Below are 24,784 nucleotides of genomic sequence, written 5' to 3' on the forward strand. Positions count from 1 at the left end.
AGACCCAGGGTAGGGTGCTTGCATGAGGTAGCAGATCGATGTTCTCCTCTCACATTGATTTTTTTTCTCTCTCTCCCCCTCTGCCTTGCTCGCTCTCTTTCTAAAATCAATAAAGACATTTTTTTTTTAAAAAGGAAAAGAAAAAAATATCCCATTAAACCCCAAAGTCAGTAGTAAAGAATCTCATATACATTTAAGAAACAAAACACATTTTGCTATTATGCTCAAACTAAGATATTTTATTAGTTGGCTTTACACCTTAAATAATAGTTTGGATAACAAAGGAAGAGTTTCCACTAATTCCAACCTAATCTTTCAAAAGTTTACTTGTTGGAGAAAGAACATTCTTATGCTCAACACAAAATACCTTTATGATTATAACCTTCAATAAATCTTTCCTTAAGAGTTAACAAAAAAAATTTGCACTGGTCAAATATTAACTATCTCAACCACCCAATTTAATTATTTTTCCAAAATGTATGCAGTAGAGTTGAAAACCAAAAGAAAACTGTAAACATTCCGTAGTTTGGCTGGAAGTTGAGTTCATTTCATGATGATTCAATTCTTCTAATACATATTTCAGATAGTTTCCTTTCCATAAATCTTAGCAAAGTTAATCCATTTACTAACATTTCAAGTGGAAAGATGGTTTGGCAACTTGAAATTTTTCCAGGAGTGATAATCAATACTTCTTTGCTGCTAATTATAGCTTTAATTTTCTCTCTCATTAAAAATAATACCAATTGCACATTGTTCCTTTAGTTGAACAGCTGGATTCTTTAAAAACATAGCTTAGTTATATCCTTGCATTTGGAAACACTGGAGAAGTTCTGACCCATCATTCTTTTATCTGTAAAGGAGAAAAACATATTTGCTAAAATTCAATCAATCATATTAAAAGGCCAACAACAGGCAAATGGCAGTGAAATCATTTTATTAAGATGATTTTTTTTTCCTTTTTCTTGTCACTGTTCCCTTCCCTAGTCATATATTTCTGAGATTAACTATAATCACTCCATTATTTCCCACAAGGGACTGCATCTTATTTTTAGAATGTGCTTTTATAAAGAGTGCTTTGGCAGATTAGATGTGATGTTAATGACAATGATATGAGACAGCATTTATGGAATGGTTTATGTGTGTCAATTACTGTGCCAAGTCTTTCCACTAATCATTTCATTTCACAACCACAGCTCCTGGAGGCAGAGCTCATTACCCATCTTTAGAGAAGAATAAATCAAGGGAGAAGTGTTGTGCTTATGCTGCTAGGAATCAGCAGAGCAGTAACATATACTTGGGCAGTTTAACTCCAGAGTCTTTATATGACACACATGTAACTGGATTGTGCTACAACCTAAAGCCCTCTGTTCAAAGTATACATACAGTTAAGTGACGAATACAATTCATGCAGAAAATAATTATATGAGTAAATCCCCCTTAAAATATAATATTCATCAAACTTATTTTGATCATGATAGTGTAGAAGAAAATTTAAATTACTGAAGTTTTTTTGGTTCATTTCTGGCTAGTTTCTCCATAATTCAGGTGCACCTCACATTACATAACAGGTCTGCTTCAGAAACATTACTAATATATTAACTGAACTTTTTGAATGAATCATTTCAAATGTCCTGAAAGCCAGTCATATAAAGAACAAATGTTAATGTGGGCTCTTCTATTAAATGAAATTACTGCCCAACTTATTTGACTTTCAAAGTCTGTATTCTCATAATTTGGATTGCACACTTACAGACTTTTCAATAGATTTCCTTTAATTTTGAGCCATGTTACTGATGGAGAACATGGTTTTGAAGTCTCATTGTGGGAAATTCTAAGACCAAACATTTCTTCCCATTTTTAAAATGTTTTTTATATAAATTTAAACATTTTATAATACCATAATTGTGTTTTCCTTAAGCCATAAAAATCTCATTAGTCAACCTTAAAAAGTAGAAAAAGACATCATAACCATGGACACACAATGAGTTACTTTACAATACCTCAGTGACTACCCCAGCAGCTACTGTAGAACCGCTGTAGCGTAGCATGAACCTTCCCAGTTCCTTAAAGTCTTTGTATAACTCAAGAGCCACTGGTCTTTGTGTCTGTAGCTCTACCAACGCATTCTGACCTTTAGTCAACAACCTAACAAGAAAAGAAAGGAAAAAATGAATATTCAATAGAGGTAAGTAAATGTAATAAACAATCTGAAAAATAAATATTTCAAACTCAATCAACAAATCAACTTAGTCTTTCAAAAACTTAAAATAATAAATTTTTCTTAAAATGAAAATGTGTTCTTTAAATTTTTCTAGGTTGAAAAAAAATCAGAAATTCTAGATTAGTTCATATATATATATATATATATATATATATATATATAATATTTTTATTGATTTCAGAGAGGAAGTGAGAGGGAGAGAGCAAGAGTAGCATCAATGATGAGAGAGAACCATTGATGGGCTGCCTTCTGTAAGTCCCACACTGGGGATGAAGCCTGCAACCCAGGCATGTGCCCTGACAGGGAATTGAACCGTGACCTCCTACCCTGTTTCCCAGAAAATAAGACAGTGTCTTGTATTAATTTTTTCTCCCAAAGTTGCACTAGGTCTTATTTTCAGGGGATGTCTTATCTTTCCATGCGCTAGGTCTTATTTTCGGAGGATGTCTTATTTTCGGGGAAACACGGTAGTTCATAGGTCGACACTCAATCACTGAGCCATGCCGGCTAGACTATACATATATTTTAAGAAATATTAGTTCATCTTTCTGTCTCTCTAATATATTTATTTTACCAATCTTTTAAATGTAAAGCTATCCCTGAGAGGATGTTATAACGTAAAGTATGCTCAAACCTCCTCTGTCAAAGCCTTCCCTGTCATTCCCTCAATGAAACAGTTTCAATTATCTAATCAAGAAATGGAGGCACTTGTACTTTACAAGAGGAATGCAATGCCCTATGTTTTCCCTAGTAAAATTCTAATTAATAAATTATGTGTTGAAGTTATCTTTTTAGAGAGAGTCATCTCCTAGTGTGAACACAGAAATCAGTTCTTTATCAAAGGTTCAGGACATAATCACATAAGATTTTCCCACAATATGATATTTGTAGGAAATGAAGGGGCATGGGCAGGTTCACACAGATAAGCCAACCAACAAAAGTCAAAAAAATGCACCGACACAACACCCTTATTTACTATAAGAAGCAGAACCCAACAGGGGGCATTTTGACATTGTTCTCTAATTTAATTTTTATCTGCTCTAGAAAGACAGAGAACAACAATCACAGACTCATCTTCTGAAAAATTAGTTCAGAGACAGACTGACAGAATAAGCTACTAGTATTACAAAATTTCCAAATATTGTTTTTAGACCGTTTCAGGCCAAAGTCTCATTCCTTAGGAAGGAGAAGATCCAATACTTTATGATTTGCACTTAGTTTCTAGAAAGTTCAATTCCATTCCATATAAAGCAAAGTGTCTTTAGTGGAAAAAAAGAAAAAGGCCAAAAGGCATTGGTGCAAAATAGGAGGAAAGGACTAAATTATAAACAAGGTGACAGGGAAAGCTAACATGAGAATATATTAAGACCTAATATCACTGAGCTAGGACTTATAGCAGGAGGGGGAATTCAGGAGTAGATTTGATGGGACAATTTCAGATTGAGAATTCTCTGTATCACTTGTCTGAGTCAAACAACCTGGCTCCAGTCAAAAAGAATGTGACTTACGTGAACCGTGTTAAAATGCTAGCTCTGCTATTTGCTAGTTCTGTGATCTTCAACATGTGATACAACCTCTCTAACCTTCAGTTTCCTCATCCAAAAAATGGGGAAAATAATAGTACCTACTTCATATGGTTCCTGAGCATATAAACATGTGAAAGCATTCATGATGGAGCCTATGAAACAACAGTCCTCCAGAAATGTTAGTCCTTAGCACATTTCTCAGCACATTACAGCAGACACTCATGCTAGGAACTGAAGGCTGAGGTTAAAAATAAACAAGGATCTTTACGAGACAAGAAGCCCTTTATAACTAATGGAGGAACAGGCATGGTTTAGGGCAGTGTGAAGATTCTCTCTTCCACTTGCAGCCAACCCATTAACCCACTAACCACCTTTGGCCTCTTACACAGGTGCAGATGAGGAGGAATAGCCAAGGACAGAAAAAAGGGGATTTTGGGTGGGATTCCCCATAGAGAAGAAGGGAGGAAAACCCCAAGGCTGAAGCAGCCAAGCCAAACTGTGGTTAGCCTTGATTTAGGGTAAGAACTTAAGTTCTTTCCTTTGAAAGTGCTAGCCTTGTCCCAGCCAAAGAGGAATGGTCCCCACCTCGGCCTAGCTATTAACAGTAAGCAGAGAGGACCAACGTGATGTGATGAGCTCAGCTATGGTTCCAGGTGGACACTGAGCAGAGGGAAAATACTTTCCAGGTGGAGAAACTGGGAGCTACAGTGTGTGTAGTGCGCTTTCTCCCTGGTGTTCTTAGCATAGGGAATGACTCTCTGTAAGGAGAAGACAAGGAAGTTAAGAACGCGCAGCTGGAATTTGGAACCAGTGGCTAGGCATAATCCAAGTTTATCTTTTAAAATGTAGGATTGTTTTTTTTTTAAATGCCTTTATTTTTACATTGCTAGATACATATATTTCCATTTTATTTACAATCACACCCCACCATTACCACAATGCAGAACAGAAATTATATTTAGCATTCATACCTAAATAGGAGCTTAAATACTTATTTTTGTGTTTGTTTTAATTTAGTTCTTAAAAAATGATTTCTGGAAGAAGTAAAAAGAGAGTTTACTTACCACCCCTAAAAATATTACACAAAATAATTAAACTATAAGAAATTTGCTTAAATTGCTTGTGTTTATTACTTATTCATTAAAACACTTACTTAGGCTTCTTCTTGGTGACCTCACCCGTGCTTTTGTTCAAGACGCTAATCAATCGTTTAATAACAGCAGGCTCACTGACAGTCTGGTAGTGTAACAGCACCTAAAACAAAGCATTGTAACCCTGAATAATTGCTTACCACAGCATCTCTGGCCTAGTACTTGCTCACATTTAATTATATTAAATGCAGCACTACTGCCTAAGGTTGTTAGGATTCCCAGTTGCCTCCTCGTTGTCTCACCATTCTAATTAGCTCATTCTCCAATTTACGAGGGGGAAAAGGTCATGGGAGGCAGTTCAAACATCACCACCATTCACTGTGTATACTTTAGTGAATTGCATAACCTTCCTTACAGGGTGAGATGAGAATTAAAAAGGATCAAAGACAGTGACTGGTACAAAAGGTGTTCAACAAAAATCATAAAAATTAGGGGAGGGGAATCATGTGACATTAAAGCAAGAATTAATATATTCACTGTTGGATAATGAGAATAAAATATTACAAGGGAGTTCAGAATGGCTTTGAAGTCAGACAGATCCAAGTTCAAATCTTAACTCCACATTTTCCAGCTGTACAATCTGTCACAAGTCCTTTAACCCCTCTTTATCCCCAACAGCCCAGCTTCAGGATCCTTATCACTAAAATGAGGAAAATCAGATGTTAAAGTAGTGCCTAGCCACTTTAAAATGGTAAACTTCAGTTAATTGATGGCCAAACATTACATATTATTGTTCATGTTTTATATATAAGAAAATTTAATATCAAAAAGGCTAAGTAACCTAATGTGGTTATGGTGACGTGTGTCAGAGACAAATTTTTGCTGAGGTCAACTGGAATCAGAGTTAGGCTGTCCTCCATTCAAATAGTAAGGACTGAGTGTATACTATGTCTACAGCCTAGGTTAGTGGAAAAATCAAATACCCAGAAAGTGGCCAAGTTACCAAACGTTTAAGTGGTTTATAAGTGCCATATTATGCTATTTTCCTGAAGAAACACTGACACTTCTATTCTGAAATTTCCTGACTAAAATAGTTTGCATATTCTGAATACAGAAGCCTGAAGAGTTTTAGATAAGGTTTAAGATTCTGTACTTCATATGGGTTGAAATAATTAAATTGTCTAGTGTTTTATAAACTATAATGAGCTACATAATCTGTTAAGTAGCATAATAAGTCAATGAGAAAAGGAAATTTCTTAAAGAAAAATTTAAGGGTTATTTCCCAAAGAAGGAGGTAGGAGTTCAGGGCACCATCAATAACTGAATAAATAAACAAAATGTGGCATTTACATAAAATGGAATATTATTCAGCCTTAAACATGACTGAAATTTTGATGCATGCTATAACATGGATGAACCTTGAAAACATCCTATGAAGTAAAATAAGCAAGGTGCAAAAGGGTAAATAGTATTTGATTCTATTTATATAAGGTACCTAGAATAGTCAAATTCAGAGACAGAAAGTGGAATAGTGATTACCAGGGGACAGGGCAGGAAAGGGGAGTTAATGTTTAATGGGTAGGGAGTTTTAGTTTGGGATAAGGAAAAGGGTCTTGAAATGGATGGTGTTGGTGAATATATAACAATGTGAATGTACTTTATGTCACTAAACTAAACACTTAAGAATGGCTGATACAATAAAAAACTGTGTTTCATATACTCACAACTGTAAACTACTTTTGCATCACCCTGTATTTATATAGCAATAATAAATAACTCCCTAAATAGTAAAATTTTAATTACATAGGAAGGCTTTTCTTGGTTAAAAATTACACTTGGAAAGGTTTCTTCCCCCAGGAAGTGGACAATAACAAAATGTGACTGCTTTTCTGAAACACGTTTCATCCTGCATTCGTGAATCAATACACGTGAGAGCGATCTCATTAAGAAACACTGAAAAACTTTCAATTCAAACTTATTTTTAAGAAACTACAGTAGACAGGAAAACAGTATTACTATTCAAAGTAACTACTGACTTCTTGACCTCTGTACCTCTCCATTGGCAAAAATTATTGCTGCATGAGTAAAAACATGCAGAAATCAACCTCTCCAGCTTCTCCTGTACATACTGCTTTCTAAGAATTAGCGCCATTTGTTCATAGCAATTAAGTTGTAGTTCTTAGCCTATCAATACATGCATTTTGAATATTTAAAAATTAAATATTTTCATCTATAACAGGGTTGTTGTTTTTTTGGAGAGAAGCTTCTACTCCCTTTTTTAGCTTATGGGAGAAATGGGATATAATTATAAAACTAAAATACTTAAACAGTATCTTATAAACATTTTATATGATCTAATTTACATAGGATTACAAAAATTATCAGCAAAGCACATGATTCAAATAAAAGGGTATAAATATAAAATGAATTTAAATTAGCTGAATAAATGTATGTTTAACCCTTTAAGTACTATCACTAACTTAAAGTTTAAAGATCCATTACTATTACTGTCTTACTTTTATTGCAAAGATGCACTGAATGGTGAACTGTTTATATTTTCAAAGGGAAGCCATTTAATTCCACTGAGGAATATATATATATATATATTTTTTTTTTACTGTCATGCAGAATCTGTACTATATAAGCTGATCAAGGAAAAAAAAAAAAAGTCTGATGGGAAAAAAATGCTTGTTTAAGTGACAAAAACAAGTTATCAACCTATAAACAGAGTATGGCCTGAATATCTGAAAAAAATTACACATAAGACAAGGAATTCATGCTATGCACAAGTAGCAGTACCTTTTCTGGATAAGTAACATTATAGCATAAAATCATCCTCTTCCCATAAATGTGTATGTTTCAAATGAAGCTGGTCCATGAAACCAGCAAACCAACCTCACAGCATGCAGTCTCAAGGTGTTGCTTCAGCACAATTAAGTTTACCCTTTGGCTTAGGTTTAGGCTTAACTAGGTTTAGGATTAGGTTTAGGCTTAACTAGGTTTAGGCTTAGGCTTAACTAGGCTTAGGCTTAACTAGGCTTAGGCTTAGGCTTAACTAGGTTTAGGCTTAACTAGGCTTAGGCTTAGGATTAGGTTTAGGCTTAACTAGGCTTAGGGTTAGGTTTAACTAGCTTAGGCTTAGGCTTATCAGGGCTTAGGCTAGGTTTAGGCTTAACTAGGCTTAGGCTTAACAGGGCTTAGGCTTAGGTTTAACTAGGCTTAGGCTTAACTAAGCTTAGGTTTAACTAGGTTTAGGCTTAACTAGTCTTAGTCTTAACTAGGTTTAGGCTTAACTAGTCTTAGTCTTAACTAGGTTTAGGCTTAATCTTAACTAGGCTTAAGCTTAGGCTTAACTAGGCTTAGGTTTAACTAGGTTTAGGCTTAACTAGGCTTAGGCTTAACTAGGCTTAGGCTTAGGCTTAACTAGGCTTAAGCTTAGGCTTAACTAGGCTTAGGTTTAACTAGGTTTAGGCTTAACTAGTCTTAGTCTTAACTAGGTTTAGGCTTAGGCTTAACTAGGCTTAGGTTTAACTAGGATTAGGCTTAAGTAGTCTTAGGCTTAACTAGGCTTAGGTTTAACTAGGCTTAGGTTTAACTAGGCTTAGGCTTAACTAGCCTTAGTCTTAACTAGGTTTAGGCTTAGGCTTAACTAGGTTTAGGCTTAGGCTTAACTAGGCTTAGGCTTAACTAGGCTTAGGCTTAACTAGGCTTAGGCTTAGGCTTAACTAGGCTTAAGCTTAGGCTTAACTAGTCTTAGTCTTAACTAAGTTTAGGCTTAGGCTTAACTAGGCTTAGGCTTAAGCTTCACTAGGCTTAGGTTTAGGCTTAGGCTTAACTAGGCTTAGGCTTAAGATTCACTAGGCTTAGGCTTAACAGGGCTTAGGTTTAACTAGGCTTAGGCTTAGGCTTAACTAGGCTTAGGCTTAACTAGGCTTAGGTTTAACTAGGCTTAGGTTTAACTAGGCTTAGGCTTAACTAGTCTTAGTCTTAACTAGGTTTAGGCTTAAGCTTAACTAGATTTAGGCTTAGGATTAGGTTTAGGCTTAGCTAGGCTTAGGTTTAACTAGGCTTAGGCTTAACTAGTCTTAGTCTTAACTAGGTTTAGGCTTAGGATTAGGTTTAGGCTTAACTAGGCTTAGGTTTAACTAGGCTTAGGCTTAACTAGTCTTAGTCTTAACTAGGTTTAGGCTTAAGCTTAACTAGACAGGCTTAGGATTAGGTTTAGGCTTAACTAGGCTTAGGTTTAACTAGGCTTAGGCTTAACTAGTCTTAGTCTTAACTAGGTTTAGGCTTAGGCTTAACTAGGCTTAAGCTTAGGCTTAACTAGGCTTAAGCTTAACTAGGCTTAGGCTTAACTAGGCTTAGGCTTATGTTTAACTAGCTTAGGCTTAGGCTTAATAGGGCTTAGGCTTAGGATTAACTAGGCTTAGGCTTAGGTTTAACTAGTCTTAGTCTTAACTAGGTTTAGGCTTAACTAGTCTTAGTCTTAACTAGATTTAGGCTTAGTCTTCACTAGGTTTAGGCTTAGGCTTAACTAGGCTAAGGTTTAACTAGGATTAGGCTTAAGTAGTCTTAGTCTTAACTAGTTTTAGGCTTAAGCTTCACTAGGCTCAGGCTTAGGCTTAACAGGGCTTAGGCTTAGGTTTAACTAGGCTTAGGTTTAGGCTTAGGCTTAACTAGGCTTATGCTTAGCTAGGCTTAGGCTTAGGTTTAACTAGGCTTAGGCTTCACTAGGCTTAGGCTTAGGTTTAGGCTTAATTAGGCTTAGGCTTAGGCTTAACTAGGCTTAGGCTTAGGCTTAACTAAGCTTAGGTTTAGGCTTAGGCTTAACTAGGCTTAACTAGGCTTAGGCTTAGGTTTAACTAGGCTTAGGCTTAACTAGGCTTAGGCTTAACTAGGCTTAAGCTTAGGTTTAACTAGGAAAATAAATAAATAAATAAATAAATAAATAAATAAATAAATAAATAAATAAAATTGGCCAAATTAGTGGCTGCTCACTGCCCCCCCCCCCCCAAAAAAAAGTTTACCCTATGGCAAGCATAGTTGAATATATCCATAAATACCAATAGGTAGACAGCACGTACACAGAAAAACATACCGAAATGTGAAGAGTATATATTCATGGATTATGCAATTATAGAACAATCTTACTAAGTTTATTTTTGTGTTTTTCAAGGTTTTCTCTAACAATGTATCAATTTTATAAAAAGAAAAACTACAAATAAGCATATTAAAACAAACAAACAAAAAAAAACAGAAAAAAAACAATTTACAATTAGGTAACCTTTAGAACAGTGAAAAAGGATCTACCAATTTCCCTAGATGAGATATATTATTAACATCAATTTGTATCCTATTGATTATGAGATATCTATTCAATGTCTCTTTGAAAAATATTCAGGCTCTAGGATCAAAACAAAAAGTAAAAATAAAAATGATTTTCAAATTCTAATTTCATATTTTTCTGGATTAGAGTAATAAGATGTTAGCTGAAAATAACCACAGCACTATCAATTGTAATATATATATATATATATATATATATATATATATATATATATATTATTTTTTAGGATAAAGTGACTTTGAATTTGTAAAAACAGTACACACTGAACATTTTGAAACTTACAGGAAATCCTTTAGTGATAGGAATTTCAATATTAAAGATGAGAATTCGGGCTCTGAACCGAGTGCAAGCTTTAATGGGTTCTTTGGGACCACAAAATATGCAGCCAACACTGTAAGAAAAAAAAAGAAGAGAAGGTAGTTGAAGGACAAATAAATATACATCTAATAGGATTACCCCTACAATCATTTACTAAGTAAAACAAGCAAGCAAATTAGGGTCTTTTTCTAAATATTCCCTTCTGGGTCGAAGTCTGGCTTTATACCTTACTAGAGGCCTGGTGCATGAAATTCATGCACAGGGGTTGGAAGTGTTCCTCAGCTGAGCCTGTACCCTCTCCAATCTGGGACCCCTTGAGGGATGTCCGCCTGCCCTTTTATGCGTAATCCGGTTGGAATCAGGCATAAATGGGTAGGCGGACATCCCTCTCACAATACAGGAGTACTGGCTCCCAACCACTCACTTGCCTGCCTGCCTGATCACCCTCTAACCTAGGGGTGTCGAACTCAATCAGAGAAGGGGCCAAAATCTAAAATCCAGCCTAAATCGCGGGCAGAATGGTTTACTGAACAGTCATAAACTGTCATTGTGATGGAAACGCAGTGGAGTGCAGTGATGACAGTGCGGTGCGGGCCACATTGCAAGGCCTGGCGGGACGGATTTGGCCCGCGGGCCTTGTGTTTGACACATGTGCTAACCACTCCCCTGCCAGCCTGATAGATGCCTAACTGTTCTGCTGCTGGCCCAATTGCCCCTAACTGCCCTCCCCTGCAGGCCTCATCACCCAGAAGTGCCCTCCCCTGGTGGCCTGGTAACCCCTAACTGTCCTCCCTTATCAGCCTGGTTGCCCCCAACTGCCCTCCCCTGCAGGCCTGGTCACCCCTAACTGCCCTCTTTTGCAGGTCTGGTCCCCCAAACTGCCCTCCCCTGCTGGCCTGGTCACCCAAACTGCCCTCTTTTGCAGGCCTGGTCCTCCCCAACTGCCCTTTCCTGCAGGCCTGATAACCTCTAATTGCCCTACCCTGCTGGTCTGATTGCCCACAACTGCTCTACCCCTAGACCATCTTGTGGCGGCCACCTTGTGTCCACATGGGGCAGCCATCTTGTGTCCACAAGAGGCGGCCATCTTTGACCATATGGGGGCAGCCATCTTTGACCACATGGGGGCAGCCATCTTGTGTCTTGGAGTGACGGTCAATTTGCATATTACTCTTTTATTAAATAGGCTATCATTTTCATACACAACACCTTTCACTTAAAGTATGTGAGCTGACATGCATTGATTTTAATTTTAAGTAGGTTTGCTTATTATTCTTATACTTCCACAGTGCCTGATTTTGGCCAAAATAAAATTCAGAATTAATACTTATTATTTCATTTGAACTGGTCAAATGCAAAATGTATATGTTTTGAGGTCCTATGTCTAAAACAATGGTTAAGTTCATTTTTCACTCACTTAATTTTGATGATATCCATCCCAACCAACGTAAGACTAACATGATCGCCTGCTGCTGCCCAATCAACAGGTTCATCATGCAGAGTGATTCCTGGAAATGAGTAAGAACCAAAGAATACAATGAAACACCTCAATATCGAACCATAACAACCAAGAGAGTTTGGCTGATTTGTGCCTCATCAGTCACTACTCATCATTTTCAATATGAATGGATCGAGAGTGAGAAGAGTAACTGTGAATGCTAAGGAAGACGCACTTCCTCTACAATTGACTCCTCTGGCAAACCACCTTAAACATAAAGTGACTTATATTTGTCCATAAAAGGCTGATTTCTGTTTTTTCAATCAAGAATTTTAAACTCATTTACACAACTGAGTATATTAACTAAACAGGCCCCATTCAAATATTTTGTTATATTAGTAGATGTAGGTATAACAATACAGCTCCAATTACTTTTAATAACATAAAAAATGGGACTGGGGAAGCTGTCTAGTCTTCTGTTTTACGTAGAATTAGACAACCACCTAAACCAACGCCAGTGTTCATCAAGGAGCCACGGGCATCACTGCTCAGTCAGATGTGCTCTTGGCAGACCCTTTCACTAATTCTTGTCTCAAAAGAATGGCTGCCCAGAGACAGAGAGATGCACAGTGATAACTGGTTATATAAAAAGAGATTAATAGTGTAAAATTTTAATTTAAAAATAATCCCAGGTGCTGCCACATACCTTTATTACCTAGGGATTAGCCTGGAGAATAACTGGAAGGGCAATGCTCCACTGCCTTATTCAAAGACTTAAACGTAATATCTTATTTTATGATTCCATGGGTTGAGTATATGGGGTAAGCTCCTTTCCACTGGGAGTTTAGTCTTGTGATGAAAACAGTAATGAAAGGCAACAACTGTGGAATAGTTCTTAAATGACATGTTTTTAGTAAATTATAATTTACCCACATATTTCTGAAAATACTTATTTTTCCGAGGTAGAATACACTTATGCGAGTTTCTTTAAGACTTTTTGAAAATTCAAGAACTTTAAGGGCTCTAAAACAACCTATGCTTTTATTCAAAATTTCAATTATATGCACATCTGAATTACTCTGAGAAGAGAGCCATAATTTTCATCAAGGTATCAAAGAGGTCCTTGACTCTAAAACTGTTAACAATTCAGATATTACGGAATATTTGCTAAATTTTCAACTAATTACATTTAGTTTTTAAATGTAGATTTTAAATGGCCATGATTTTTCTATGAAATGTGGCATTGAAGGAGCTAGCTACTTAACATATACTAGAGATTGCTTTAATTTAAGATGGAAAGGCATTCATACCAGAAGTTCAATTAACCATATAAAAAATCTACAGATAATATATAATCTAATTTTCTGCCCCCAGACATGTTATACTGTCCTATATATGATATCTATCTTCTTGAAGACCTTCTTCACTAGACAGACATTACACACACAAAAAGTTCGTTTTCAACACTCCATACACTTGATAATGTTAATAAGGCAAAAACATAATTAAGAATTTCCACTTGTTGGTTGCAGATTTAGTCACTTCTCTCTTTTAGGACACAGCTGGTTAATGAGCCACAGTAGCACCTAAAGTGTTCAGATAGAAGTATGCATTAAACAACCAAATAAATGAAGCAAAGCACAGAATTAGAAATTGAGAACGGAGAGCCTCCATGCTGAGGTAGAAGCACAGCTCTCAGGAGAGGGTGCTATACTCTCCAGGGGCTTCTCATACAGTGTCTCTTTAAGACCAGTGAATTAAAGACAAGTGGGTAGCGTTTTTCTGGAAGGGAAGTGACAGGAAGGAGTAAGGCACAGAATGTGGGACTTTCAGAAGTGACCAAGTTGTCACAAAGTAGTCAATCTGTAAGGTCCATGGATAATTTTAAAAACATGGTTTTAATTCATGTCTACTGGTTATTAAAAAAAACACTTCCTATTCTCAAAAAAGCTTGCTAACATAAACCAGTATTTCAAAACTATTGTAGCTCTTGATCATTTTGAAAAATAAGATATCTGAACCTGCAACTTTTTAAAAAAATGTATATGTATTATTGTTTATCTAAACAGAATTTTCATGATCCCTAAGCAAGTCAAAAGAAAAAAGTAAAATGGAAATAATTTTATCTTTCATCCCCTATTCATCTTTAAATGTAGGTTAAACACTATTATCTAGACACATATTCATTAATTTCTTCTAATCATTAGAAAATTAGCTTTTAAAGTAATAAGCAAATTAATTTTTTAATGTACATTCAAATTTATAAACAACTCTGGATATAAATTATAAACAAGATTAACAGAAGAAGAACTGAAATTTCAAAAAATTTTTAACATTCCCAGTAGATTACACTTTAGTTTAAAATTGTTACAAATACTATTACTTTATAGTATAAACAGATCTTCATTTTTAAGTTGAAGTCCGAGACTTAGTTGAAAAATTTAATCTTAAGGTAAGTATAACATTATAAACTTTTAAGCAGAATTTAGAAAATAATAATATGTATACATGTAAGATCAAATGATTAGAAGATGAGAACAGTCATCAGCCATCATGAAAGGTCATATATTAGATTATGTACAAAAGCAATAATTGGTGTACTTTAAACTAGCTCACAATTTCTCTTTTCAACATCAGGATTCTCTACATTTACATCTTATTTTCTTAGGTCTCCCTATAATTTTTGGGGGGGTATAAACATGATCAAAACTGTTACCATATAGTGATTTTGAAATATACATTTCAAAACAACAGATTGCAGGAGTCTGCTTTACCACTGACTGTTTAGTGCCCAGTTAGGTTGGACTTAATTTCTGCTACCGAATACTATTTTAAATGTATCTGTCAGGTGTCTCTACATCTGGCTAAATCCTAAACAGACTTCTCACATCAGTGTCCAAAAAAAAAAATGCTACCACAGTTAGAATGCTATAGGTACATATATATACACACACAGTCACAACAGAAAAAAATCGTTTAATGTTTTCACATTTTTATCTTCAACAGTTAGTATCATTTTGACAGTCAGTTACAATTTCAGTAAGAGATTATTTACTCTAGAGTAAATAATTGCACTACTTTTTAAAATCTGCTGTCTCAACGTAAGGGTTATTTAGCAGAAGAATTTTGCAGAGGAATACCTTTTGCTGTACAGGTTTCATTAGGAGGCATTGCTAGTAGTCGGTCACCAGTTTGGATATAACCAGCTTCAATTTTCCCAGTTACACAAAATCCAGATCCTTGATCTGTAAAACATACCCAAAGCTTATAATGATTCACATAGCAATGCAATCTGATGATTAATGCTATTAGCTCTATTTAGTTCCCTAGCAGTTATATATAAAACTGTAGTTCAATGAACATCAATGTTAATCTCAGAATTTTTAACATCTACTAATATGGCATATCACATTCTACTTTTGATTTTCTTACAAATAAAAATATTCACATTTTTAAAAATTGGAAATTCATTTCTTCTCCAAATATATATTGAATGTTTACTAAGTACCAGGCACTCTGGGGATAAAGAGATAAAAATATAATCACCTACCCATAAGGAGTTTACACCAGTGAAGAGGAAGACAAAAACAATTACATAGTCCAGAGACAAATGTTACTTATAATGAACACTTAGAAACAGAAAATGGTACATAGAAGAATCCATGTTGAGGGGGAACAAGTACAGTTTAGCTGGGCACTTGGAAGGAGAAGGAACAGGAGATCACCAGGTAACTTGTGTGTATGGGTAGGGGAAGCAGGAAAACACTGCTGACCCAGAAAACCTCATATGCAAAGGTGTAGAGTTATAACCACATGTGGGATGTGCTAAGACCTAGTGTCATTTATATTGAATTTCCAGGGAACACATGAAATAATGAAGTGTCTACAAGACATACGTGTGGAGAAGATGCATTCCAGGGGGTACCAATCACACCAAATTCCATAAGAATGGGGCCATGGGAGCACATTCCCTATGAGGATGTCCAGGAGCAGGTAGTACATTTATCTAGAGAATGTGAACAGATGGGTTGGAGATACAGATCTGGGAAGCATCAAGACACTAGAGGCAGATGAACTCATGCATGTCTGTACAAAAGGAGCATATAGAGTAAGAGGACTGAAACAACAGAACACTAGTTAACAGACAAGAAGAAGAGGAGCACAGAGAAGATATAGAGAGGTCAAAGACATAGAAAGGAGAGCAGGAGAAAGTGGGTCACAGAAACCAAGGGAGAAAAGTTTTAAGGCAGATGTGACTAGTGTTCTCAGAAGTAACACCAAATTCAAGTAAGGTGGAAGTAAGATAGAACTGAAAAATGTTATTGACTTGGGCAACCAAGTGATCACTTGGTAACATCAGTGAGAACATATTGAGGAGAGCAGTGTAGTCAGAAGCCAGGAAGTAGCCAGAAGACAGAATAGGAGATGAAAAAATAGTCAGCAAACATTGCTAATCAAAAAAGAAATTTAAGCACCTCTTGTATTTTAAATAGATAACAGTAATTTGGAAAACATTACCATATATACTCTTCTACTACCAGAATGCTAGAAGCTAATAACAATAATAAATTTAGGCTTTTTAACCAGTTAACTGCCACAATATTTTGAATTAAAAAAGATTCGCTGCTTGCACCGATACTTGTGGTGAACAGTTAAAATGATTTTTGTGAGACACCTTCATTCATTCATTCATTCATTCATTCATTCATTCATTATTAAACATTTATTCAGCATTAGGAGCCTGGTCCTGCAGATGCAGAGAGAGAACAGATGGTTCTTGCCCTCAGGGAGTTTGCAATCTAAGTGAAATTGACAGCTCTCAGACACTTATACTGCTGCATGAGAAATGCAATGACAGAGGATACAGAGAACACAGAGAAACACCTCAGAGGATGTGATTGGTGAACTCGCCAGTCATCAATTTACTGCTTCTCAGTTCCAAATCCACTCTTTACTGCCTGCTCTGTGAATAATGGAGATATGAGGGACAAGTGACATTTTTACTGTATTAACTTTTAAAATATATAAATGTTACATTCTTCTGTTTATAAGATTGTTTTTTCCATTTCCTTGTTATATATTTCTATACTAGAGGCCTGGTGCATGAAATTTGTGCATTCGGTGGGGGGGGGGGGTCCTCAGCCCAGCCTGTGCCCTCCCCCAGTCTGGGAGCCCTTGGGGGGATGCCGCCAGCTATGAGCCCAACTTCTGGCTGAGTGGCGCTCCCCCGCATGAGAGGATAGTGACCATCAGGAGGCAGCTCCTGGTTTGAGCATCTGCCCCTTGGTGGTCAATGCACATCATAGTAATTGGTCATTCTGCTGTTGGACCGATACCAGCTCTCTGACATCCGCCAAAGGTTCCGGATATCGAGAGGGTGCAGGTCAGGCCAAGGGACCCCACTGGTGCATGATCAGCGCCAGGGAGAAATGTAGGAGGTTGGCAAGCCAGGGAGGGACCATGAGAGGGCTCCATTGTGTATCCAGCCTGTCTCATTCAGTCCTGATCGGCCAGACCCTAGCAGCAAGCTAACCTACCAGTCGGACCATCTGCCCCCGGTGGTCAGTGCACATCATAGTGACTGGTCGACAGGTCAAGTGTCTGCTCGCTGGTGGTCAGTACATTTTATAGCGAGCGGTTGAGCATTCTTAGCATATCATTAGCTTATTACACTTTGATTGGCTGAATGGCCAACCGGACGACCGACACTTAGTATATTAGGTTTTTATTATATTGGATAGGGTCTTACACTCATTGAGTGAGGTATATTCTTAGGTATTTAATATACCACCTCCTCCAGCAATGTCTGTACCCTTCTGTGTTTGGGTACTTTCTTTCAGTCATAGGGTACCACATAGTTTCCTTATCTACACTAATAAAAGAGAAAGTTGCAAATTAACTATCACTTTGTGATGCTTACCAGCCAATTAGGAGTTAGTATGCAAATTAATACAACAAAGATGGTGGGTTACTTTGCATATGCAGGTGCCAAGCAGCCAGAGGCAGGGCAGCTGCTTGTGTGCATGCCGGCACCAAGTGGCCTGGGTCCCAAAGACAGGTGTCCTCAGGACTCAGGCCATCTGAGCCTGTAGGTCTGCACACTAGGCCTGTAGGCCCGGGGCCTACACAAGCAGGGCGTCCTCGGGAGACAGGCCACTCTGAGCCTCTAGGCCCACATGTAAGCCTGGAGCAGCCGGGGTCCTGGAATGCCCCTGGCCACTCTGAGCCTATGCTCGTAGGCACCGAGCAGCTGGAGGCAGCTGGGGACATCCCCGGGACCCAGGCACTCCAAGCCAACGTGCAGACAAGCGGCCAGGGGCAGGGTGGGAATGCCCCCTACAGCGAACGAGCAGACAGCAGACTGTGGGGGAGCAGACAGCTGGGCCCAGCTTGCCCCTGGCCTTGGCAACAAGGGGCAAGCAGGCCCTGCAGTGAGCAAGTAGACAGCAGTTCCCCCACAGAGAGCAGATACCAGGGCCTGCAGTGGCATCAAGCAGGCAAGACCGCAGAGAGCAGAGAATCATGGGGAACAGGCCTAAACCATCTGCAAGACATCCCCTGAAGGATCCCAGATTGAAGAGGGTGCAGGTCGGGCTGAGGGACCCCATCCCCCATGCACAAATTTTGTGCACTGGGCCCCTAGTATCTTATATCACTCTTTTATCACATTAAAAATTCTTTATATTGAACTTCCCATTTTACCTAGATATATCCTGACTGAATCCAGACTCCTACAGATAGATAGGAAATGAATAAAGAGAAAGAACAAACCATGGGTAGGCACTGTGGCAATAGGGACCCTCCAATGTGGTTAAGAAATAGTGAACAATCCAGTTTGGTTGAAGAATACAGAAACTAAGGGGATCTACTGTGAGAAAAAATTATGAGGCTAGAAAGATAAAGGATAAAGTATTTTCATACCTGAAAAATAAATGAGACGGGGAAATAGTGAGTAAACTGAAGATTTTTCTGGGAAGGGGAGTTAAGAAACTAGTACTGTGCCCCTTAAATTTGGCAGTGATCCTCACATTGGCATAAAGAAGGGAGAATCTGAAAGACAATATAATAATTTTGTCCAAGAAAAGAGGTCAGGCGATAACAGAAAGGCAGGGATCATACTGCAACAGTACTGCAGAGGTAGCACTTACCTTTGAAAACATCAGATACACATAATCTAAAAGGCTTATCGATAGATCGTTGAGGAGGCTTGAAGGAATCTAAAAAAATGGCAAAAAAGCTGGTTTAATTTAAAAGTAATTTTTGACTCATCTCCCATTAAAGCCCCATCTCTCTTAGAAAATAATAATTTTTTATAAATATAAAAATAGCAAATTGACAGTCATTCATATAATACTTTGTAGTTTATAAAATGTTTTCATGGATATTAAATCATTTAATGTCAACAACAGTCTGTGAGGTGGGTAGGGTAGATATTAGCCTCATTAATTCAATAAGGAAAAGTATTAGTTTAAATATTGCATTTTATTTCAAATCTGGTAACATAGCTCCTCTAATTACAAATCCTATGCTTTTGCACACACAACACTGTCTACCATAAAGAACTCTAAACAATAATTAATAGCAAATTTATAATGCTTCAAAATTAGCAAGGCAATATTCTTACCAATTTGTTCTAGTAAACAAAGTCCTTTATACCATTTTGTAAGTTCACTCGACTGGGATCTAGTGATTAGATTTTCACCACTGAGACCACTTGTAGGGATAAAAGCAACATCACTTTCCTATTAAAAAAGATTGGATATATGAAACTTAATACAACATCGTTTCTAAAAAGTTAAAAGCAACAATGATGTACTTTTTTAAAAGTAATAGAAATCATAGTACTACAATCCTGATCTCAATCCAATATTTTCAACTTTTTTGATTTTGTGGGAAATTTACAAATACGTTCCAAAACATGCCAAGCATTTTACTTAGCAACATAGGCATATTTGACATTTTTGCTACAGAAATTCCTCTCTATTGTTTTCCACTTTTCTTTGTGATTGCCCTAAACCATACATCTAATTGAATAGGTGGAAAAAAAGTATTTTACTTGTATTAAGTCCAAGCCAATTTACAATTTGCAATTTAAGGTGACATAATCCAAAGAACTAAGATATAATATATACATGATACCAGGGTAATCAAAAACAAAAAGAATTTATGATATTTAACAAGAACACCAACATATTTGTTTTTTCTCTCATAATAATAAAATGAGACTTAAGGAAAGTAACTACATAAATAAATTTAAAATTACCTTACCTTAAAACCTGCTTGCTTAAGAAAGTGCCCAAGTTTTCCAGTAATCTCTTGAAATCTTTCTTGTTGCCAATTAACCTGATAAAGATCCAATTTAAGTTTAAAACTATGATTCAGACAGGCTGAATTTAATATAAAATTTAAATTTATACAATAAGATGTAAATAATCAAGACTATAAAATAAATATAAAATCTATTAAATATAAAATCCTTTAACCAGTTAACTGCCATAAGCATCTATACTTAGATGCTTTTTTAACTAAATTCAAAATATTGTGGCAGTTAACTGGTTAAAATTAAAATTCAGAATATAAGATCTCACTATTAATATGATCTAAAAGTAATTTTTACAACAGAAAGCCTAGAAACAAACTAATACACACAGACATTTTTGTATATGTTAAAAGTGATTTCAAATTTGGGGAGAAAAATGGATAATTTATTACATTGTGTTTGGACCAACTGATGAAAATAATACAAAGCCAAAGAGACTAAAAATATATATGCAATATGAACTCTAGATAGCAAAATGCATACTGTATTATTTAGAGGTAAGGGTAGCAATATCTGTAACTTACTTGGAAATTCATATAAAAATGAAATGCATTAAGATAGATACAGGGAAAGATAGATAAAAATGTGATCAAGCAAGTAAAATAAAAAATTAATATCTTTAATAAGTAATGCTTACAAATTGATAAGAAAAAAAAATTAAAAATGAGCAAATTTATAAATAATTCCAAAAGAAAAAATATAAATGGTCAATAAATATATAAACTATAATATATTTACATATTATGGTAAATACTAAAAAGCAAGTTAGGAAAAGAAATACCATGTTTTATTTATCAAATTGGAAAACAATTTCTTTTTCAGATACAGCAAATGGACTTTTAAAATACACTAGTCACATCTAAGGTCCCCAATATGGAAGAATAACATCTTAATTAGCATCTAAAATCCCTCCTAAACCCTTTACATACCTGATCCATTTTATTGACTGCAACTGCAAGCTGTGTTACTCCAAGAGAACGAACCAAGAGGCCATGTTCTCGCGTTTGTCCCCCAGTCTCAAATCCAGCTTCAAACTCTCCCCTGCTGGCATCTACAACTAAAACAGCTACATCTGCCTAAGGAAGAAAAAACAATCAAAACTGGAAATTAATCTCACAGAATTTTAATTCAAAGGGCAGATTTTTCAGCTAATTGTGTATTGGTCAGATCTGAAAGGCAGATTCTAAGCTGACACCAAACAACAAAGCAAATATAACAAAAGAATTACATAGATGGTTTACAATTTTTCAGTTAAGAGAGTACCAGCATGCATAATAAAGAATAAAAAAATTCTCATATTTGATTATATTACTAGAGGCCCAGTGCACAAAAATTTGTGCACTGGGGAGGAGGGTCTCTCACACGGCCTACACCCTCTCACATTCTGGGAGTTCTTAGGGGATGTCCCTATGGGAGCAAGCCTAAGCCACAGTCTGGCCTCTCTCTGCGGGAGGCCACCGGGCGATCAGGGGGAATGCCCTGCCCCCATCAACCCGTTGCTGCTGCTGCTGCTGCTGCTGCTGCTGCTGCCACTGGCAGCCATTGAGGCTGCAGACTCTCAGCCCTTTCTTCTTAGCACTGGCCCTGCCCCCTGCCCACTGGTGGGGTGGGTAATCAGGGGCCAGGCCAGTTGGGGGAGGAGCTGTGCGAGGTTGAGGCATCGCAGTCGCACACCATACAGCCTCTGCGGAGGCTCTGGGACCGTGGTGCTGCCACCTCTCCCAGCTGAAGGAGGGGCTGTGGCACAGGTGGGACCGGACCGGACCAGGCCCACCATGCCCACCATGCCATTGCCTCTCCTGCGCCACGGCTGTCCGCGGCCTTTCACATGCCTTTTGCAGCTGTGATGGCTGACCTTGGCCTTTCGCAGCCGCAGGCAGCCACTTCAGCTTTGTCCAGAAGGACGTCTAGAAGATATCCAGTCCAATTAACAATATTGCCCTTTTATTAGTATAGATTAGAATATCAGGAGGGAAAATGTAAACAAAATTAAAATAGATGTCACACTTTTGTCAGGTGACATGGGCAAATTTTTGAACTCTCCATATTTTCCAATAATCATGTTATTAAAAAAATTAATGTCCTATATGTAGTGTTACATGTAAGTTTACAAACTAATTACTTTTTAATCCTATAAAGAACAGAAATAAACCATAGGGGGAAAACTTCCAACCTTCATTATTTATGTATAAATTTACCCTGAATATACAGAACTTGAGTATATAGGACTTGCAAAAAGGCAGATGTTGAAATCATCACTCCAATTTAACAAATGAAATGTATATCTCATCAAGCATTTTTATCATTATCCTCTACCAAATAAAAGAGTAAGATGCTAATTGGCCATACCTTCGTGACAACTGTACCTTCATGACACCGACCAGCCAATCAGGAATGGGTATGCAAATTAAACCAACAAAGATGGTCTGTTAATTTGCATACACAGGCGCTGAGCAGCCAGGGGCAGGGCGGGACATTTGTGTCATCACCATGAGGACAACACAGGCATTCCCCACCACCCCAGCCACTCCGGGCCTCTGGACAGTGTGGGAAGGTGGAAAGGCGACTCTGGCCAGAGCGAAGGCAGTGCCAGCAGCAAGGGGAAGGAAGGCCCCATTCTTGCACTAATCTTCATGCATCACTCCTCTAGTTTTTACTATAAAGAAATTCATAGCTTTTACATGTTTGTTTCTTTGTAATGAATTAGAAAACGTTTTATGAAGTACTGATAAAGAGATCATGAAAAATATTTCTCTTTTTTCTAACTTTTTAAAAGTTAAAATTTTAAAAGTTATAACCTAGAATTACAATATCAGCATCAGGAAATTTTATATACATGTAGTGCACTATAAGGAAATATCTGGTACCTGGGCCGCTCCAGTAATCATATTTGGAATGAAATCCTTATGGCCTGGAGCATCCATTAATGTTATAACTTTGGTTGTAGTCTCAAACTTTGTCATACCAACATCCATTGTTACTCCCCTTAAAGGAAACAAAATGGTTAGAATGCACTATATAAATAATCAGTGGAATGGATTAAATTATTTCACAATATAAGTTAAATGACAGTCTATATTTTTAAGTAATAATGGGGATTTGATTATATAGCCTATTACTTTGAGAAATTAATCTATCAATTTGGGCTAAAATTTCTTCTGTGACCAAATTACACCCATAGAACTTTAAAATAAAAGTGTGAATGCAGCCGAAACCGGTAGAGCTCAGTGGTAGAGCGTCGGTCTGAGGCACATGTGTCAAACACAAGGCCCGCGGGCCAAATCCGTCCCACCAGGCCTTGCAATGTGGCCCGCACCGCGCTGTCATCACTGCACTCCACTGCGTTTCCATCACAATGACAGTTTATGACTGTTCAGTAGACCATTTGGTCCGCGATTTAGGCTGGATTTTAGATTTTGGCCCCTTCTCTGATTGAGTTCCACACCCCTAGCTGAGGACTGAAAGGTCCCAGGTTCGATTCCGGTCAAGGGCATGTACAATAGTTGCCGGCACATCCCCGGTGGGGGGTGGGCAAGGGGCAGGTGGTCGATGTTTCTCTCTCATCGACATTTCTAGCTCTCTATCTCCCTCTCCTCCTCTCTGTAAAAAATCAATAAAATATATATTTTTTAAAAAGTGTGAATGCAGCAAAGATTTTTTTTTCTTCTGTAAGCAATGTAGACTGGAAACAAAGGAGGATCTGTGGAGACATCTCCAAAAAAGAGAACAGTAAAATGAAGAAAAGGTAAAATGAAGAATGACCACTCTCAGGGGGTAGTTTTCCTCACCTTCTTATGTTTATGCTTCACTAATTATAGAAACAAACTTAGGAAACTTTCATCTGTAAGACCAGTCAGTATGTTACACATTAGAAAACAGGAGATACTAAAGGAGAGGCCCCATTTTTTTAAAAAACTAAGGAAGATGGAGTAGTTTGTTTCACATCCCATTTCATCCTTCTTAAAGACCAAATACAGTGCCTCTTGACAGCCACACAAATGCAGATTCGGGTTATAAGAAAGCCCAGGGACAGTCTGCAAAGGTACTAAGTCATTCTAGACTTCAGGAATTTAGAAATCAGTTGGGCAATGAAATAGGTAATTGCCCATCTGTTCTGCCCAGAATAATCCAGAGTAATGAATGAGCACCCCCTTTTACTACCTAGTATCCCAACAGCTATAATGATAAATTACATGGTTACCCTAACAGTAAGGTAACTGTGGTCTCCTTACTCAACCCATTATAGTTTAATATGAACCCATGGGCCATTTGAACTTCTGAAATTACGCTTCATTCTCTTTAATAATCCCCAAATAATTGCTTTTAGATTAGTGATGATCAGATATTTATTCCAAAATTCTCCCTAGACTTCTTTGACCACTATATAATCTTCACTCAGCTCTGGTCTAGATTTATAAGCCTAAAGATGTCATTCATTTTATTAATTTTTGTTCCAAACATAATTAGAATGGAGGATTCACAAATATTTAACATACTGGGATAAACAACACATTATATTTTTG

General features: G+C 37.1%; 1 protein-coding gene across 3 annotated transcripts in view; it reads right to left on the bottom strand.

The window, feature by feature from the left end:
- Positions 1 to 727: 727 nt before the first annotated feature.
- The window catches only part of HBS1L (HBS1 like translational GTPase), a 70,766-nt gene continuing 46,709 nt past the window's right edge, over positions 728 to 24,784 (bottom strand). For 2 of the 3 annotated variants that reach the window (XM_036413594.2, XM_036413596.2), the window contains 11 exons: positions 23,129 to 23,246; positions 21,191 to 21,337; positions 20,210 to 20,284; positions 19,566 to 19,683; positions 19,090 to 19,158; positions 15,082 to 15,186; positions 11,921 to 12,011; positions 10,468 to 10,576; positions 4,901 to 5,001; positions 2,001 to 2,145; positions 728 to 850 (listed from right to left, as the gene is read on the bottom strand). In XM_036413594.2, the coding sequence (XP_036269487.1) occupies positions 839 to 850; positions 2,001 to 2,145; positions 4,901 to 5,001; positions 10,468 to 10,576; positions 11,921 to 12,011; positions 15,082 to 15,186; positions 19,090 to 19,158; positions 19,566 to 19,683; positions 20,210 to 20,284; positions 21,191 to 21,337; positions 23,129 to 23,246 (1,090 nt within the window). In that variant the 3' untranslated portion in view covers positions 728 to 838. Of the gene's footprint in view, positions 851 to 2,000; positions 2,146 to 4,900; positions 5,002 to 10,467; positions 10,577 to 11,920; positions 12,012 to 15,081; positions 15,187 to 19,089; positions 19,159 to 19,565; positions 19,684 to 20,209; positions 20,285 to 21,190; positions 21,338 to 23,128; positions 23,247 to 24,784 lie in introns of those variants that run through there. The other variant, XM_036413599.2, reaches the window with a different exon arrangement.

This window comes from Pipistrellus kuhlii, unplaced genomic scaffold, assembly GCF_014108245.1.
Source record: "Pipistrellus kuhlii isolate mPipKuh1 unplaced genomic scaffold, mPipKuh1.p scaffold_m20_p_5, whole genome shotgun sequence".
NCBI classification, from domain to species: domain Eukaryota; kingdom Metazoa; phylum Chordata; class Mammalia; order Chiroptera; family Vespertilionidae; genus Pipistrellus; species Pipistrellus kuhlii.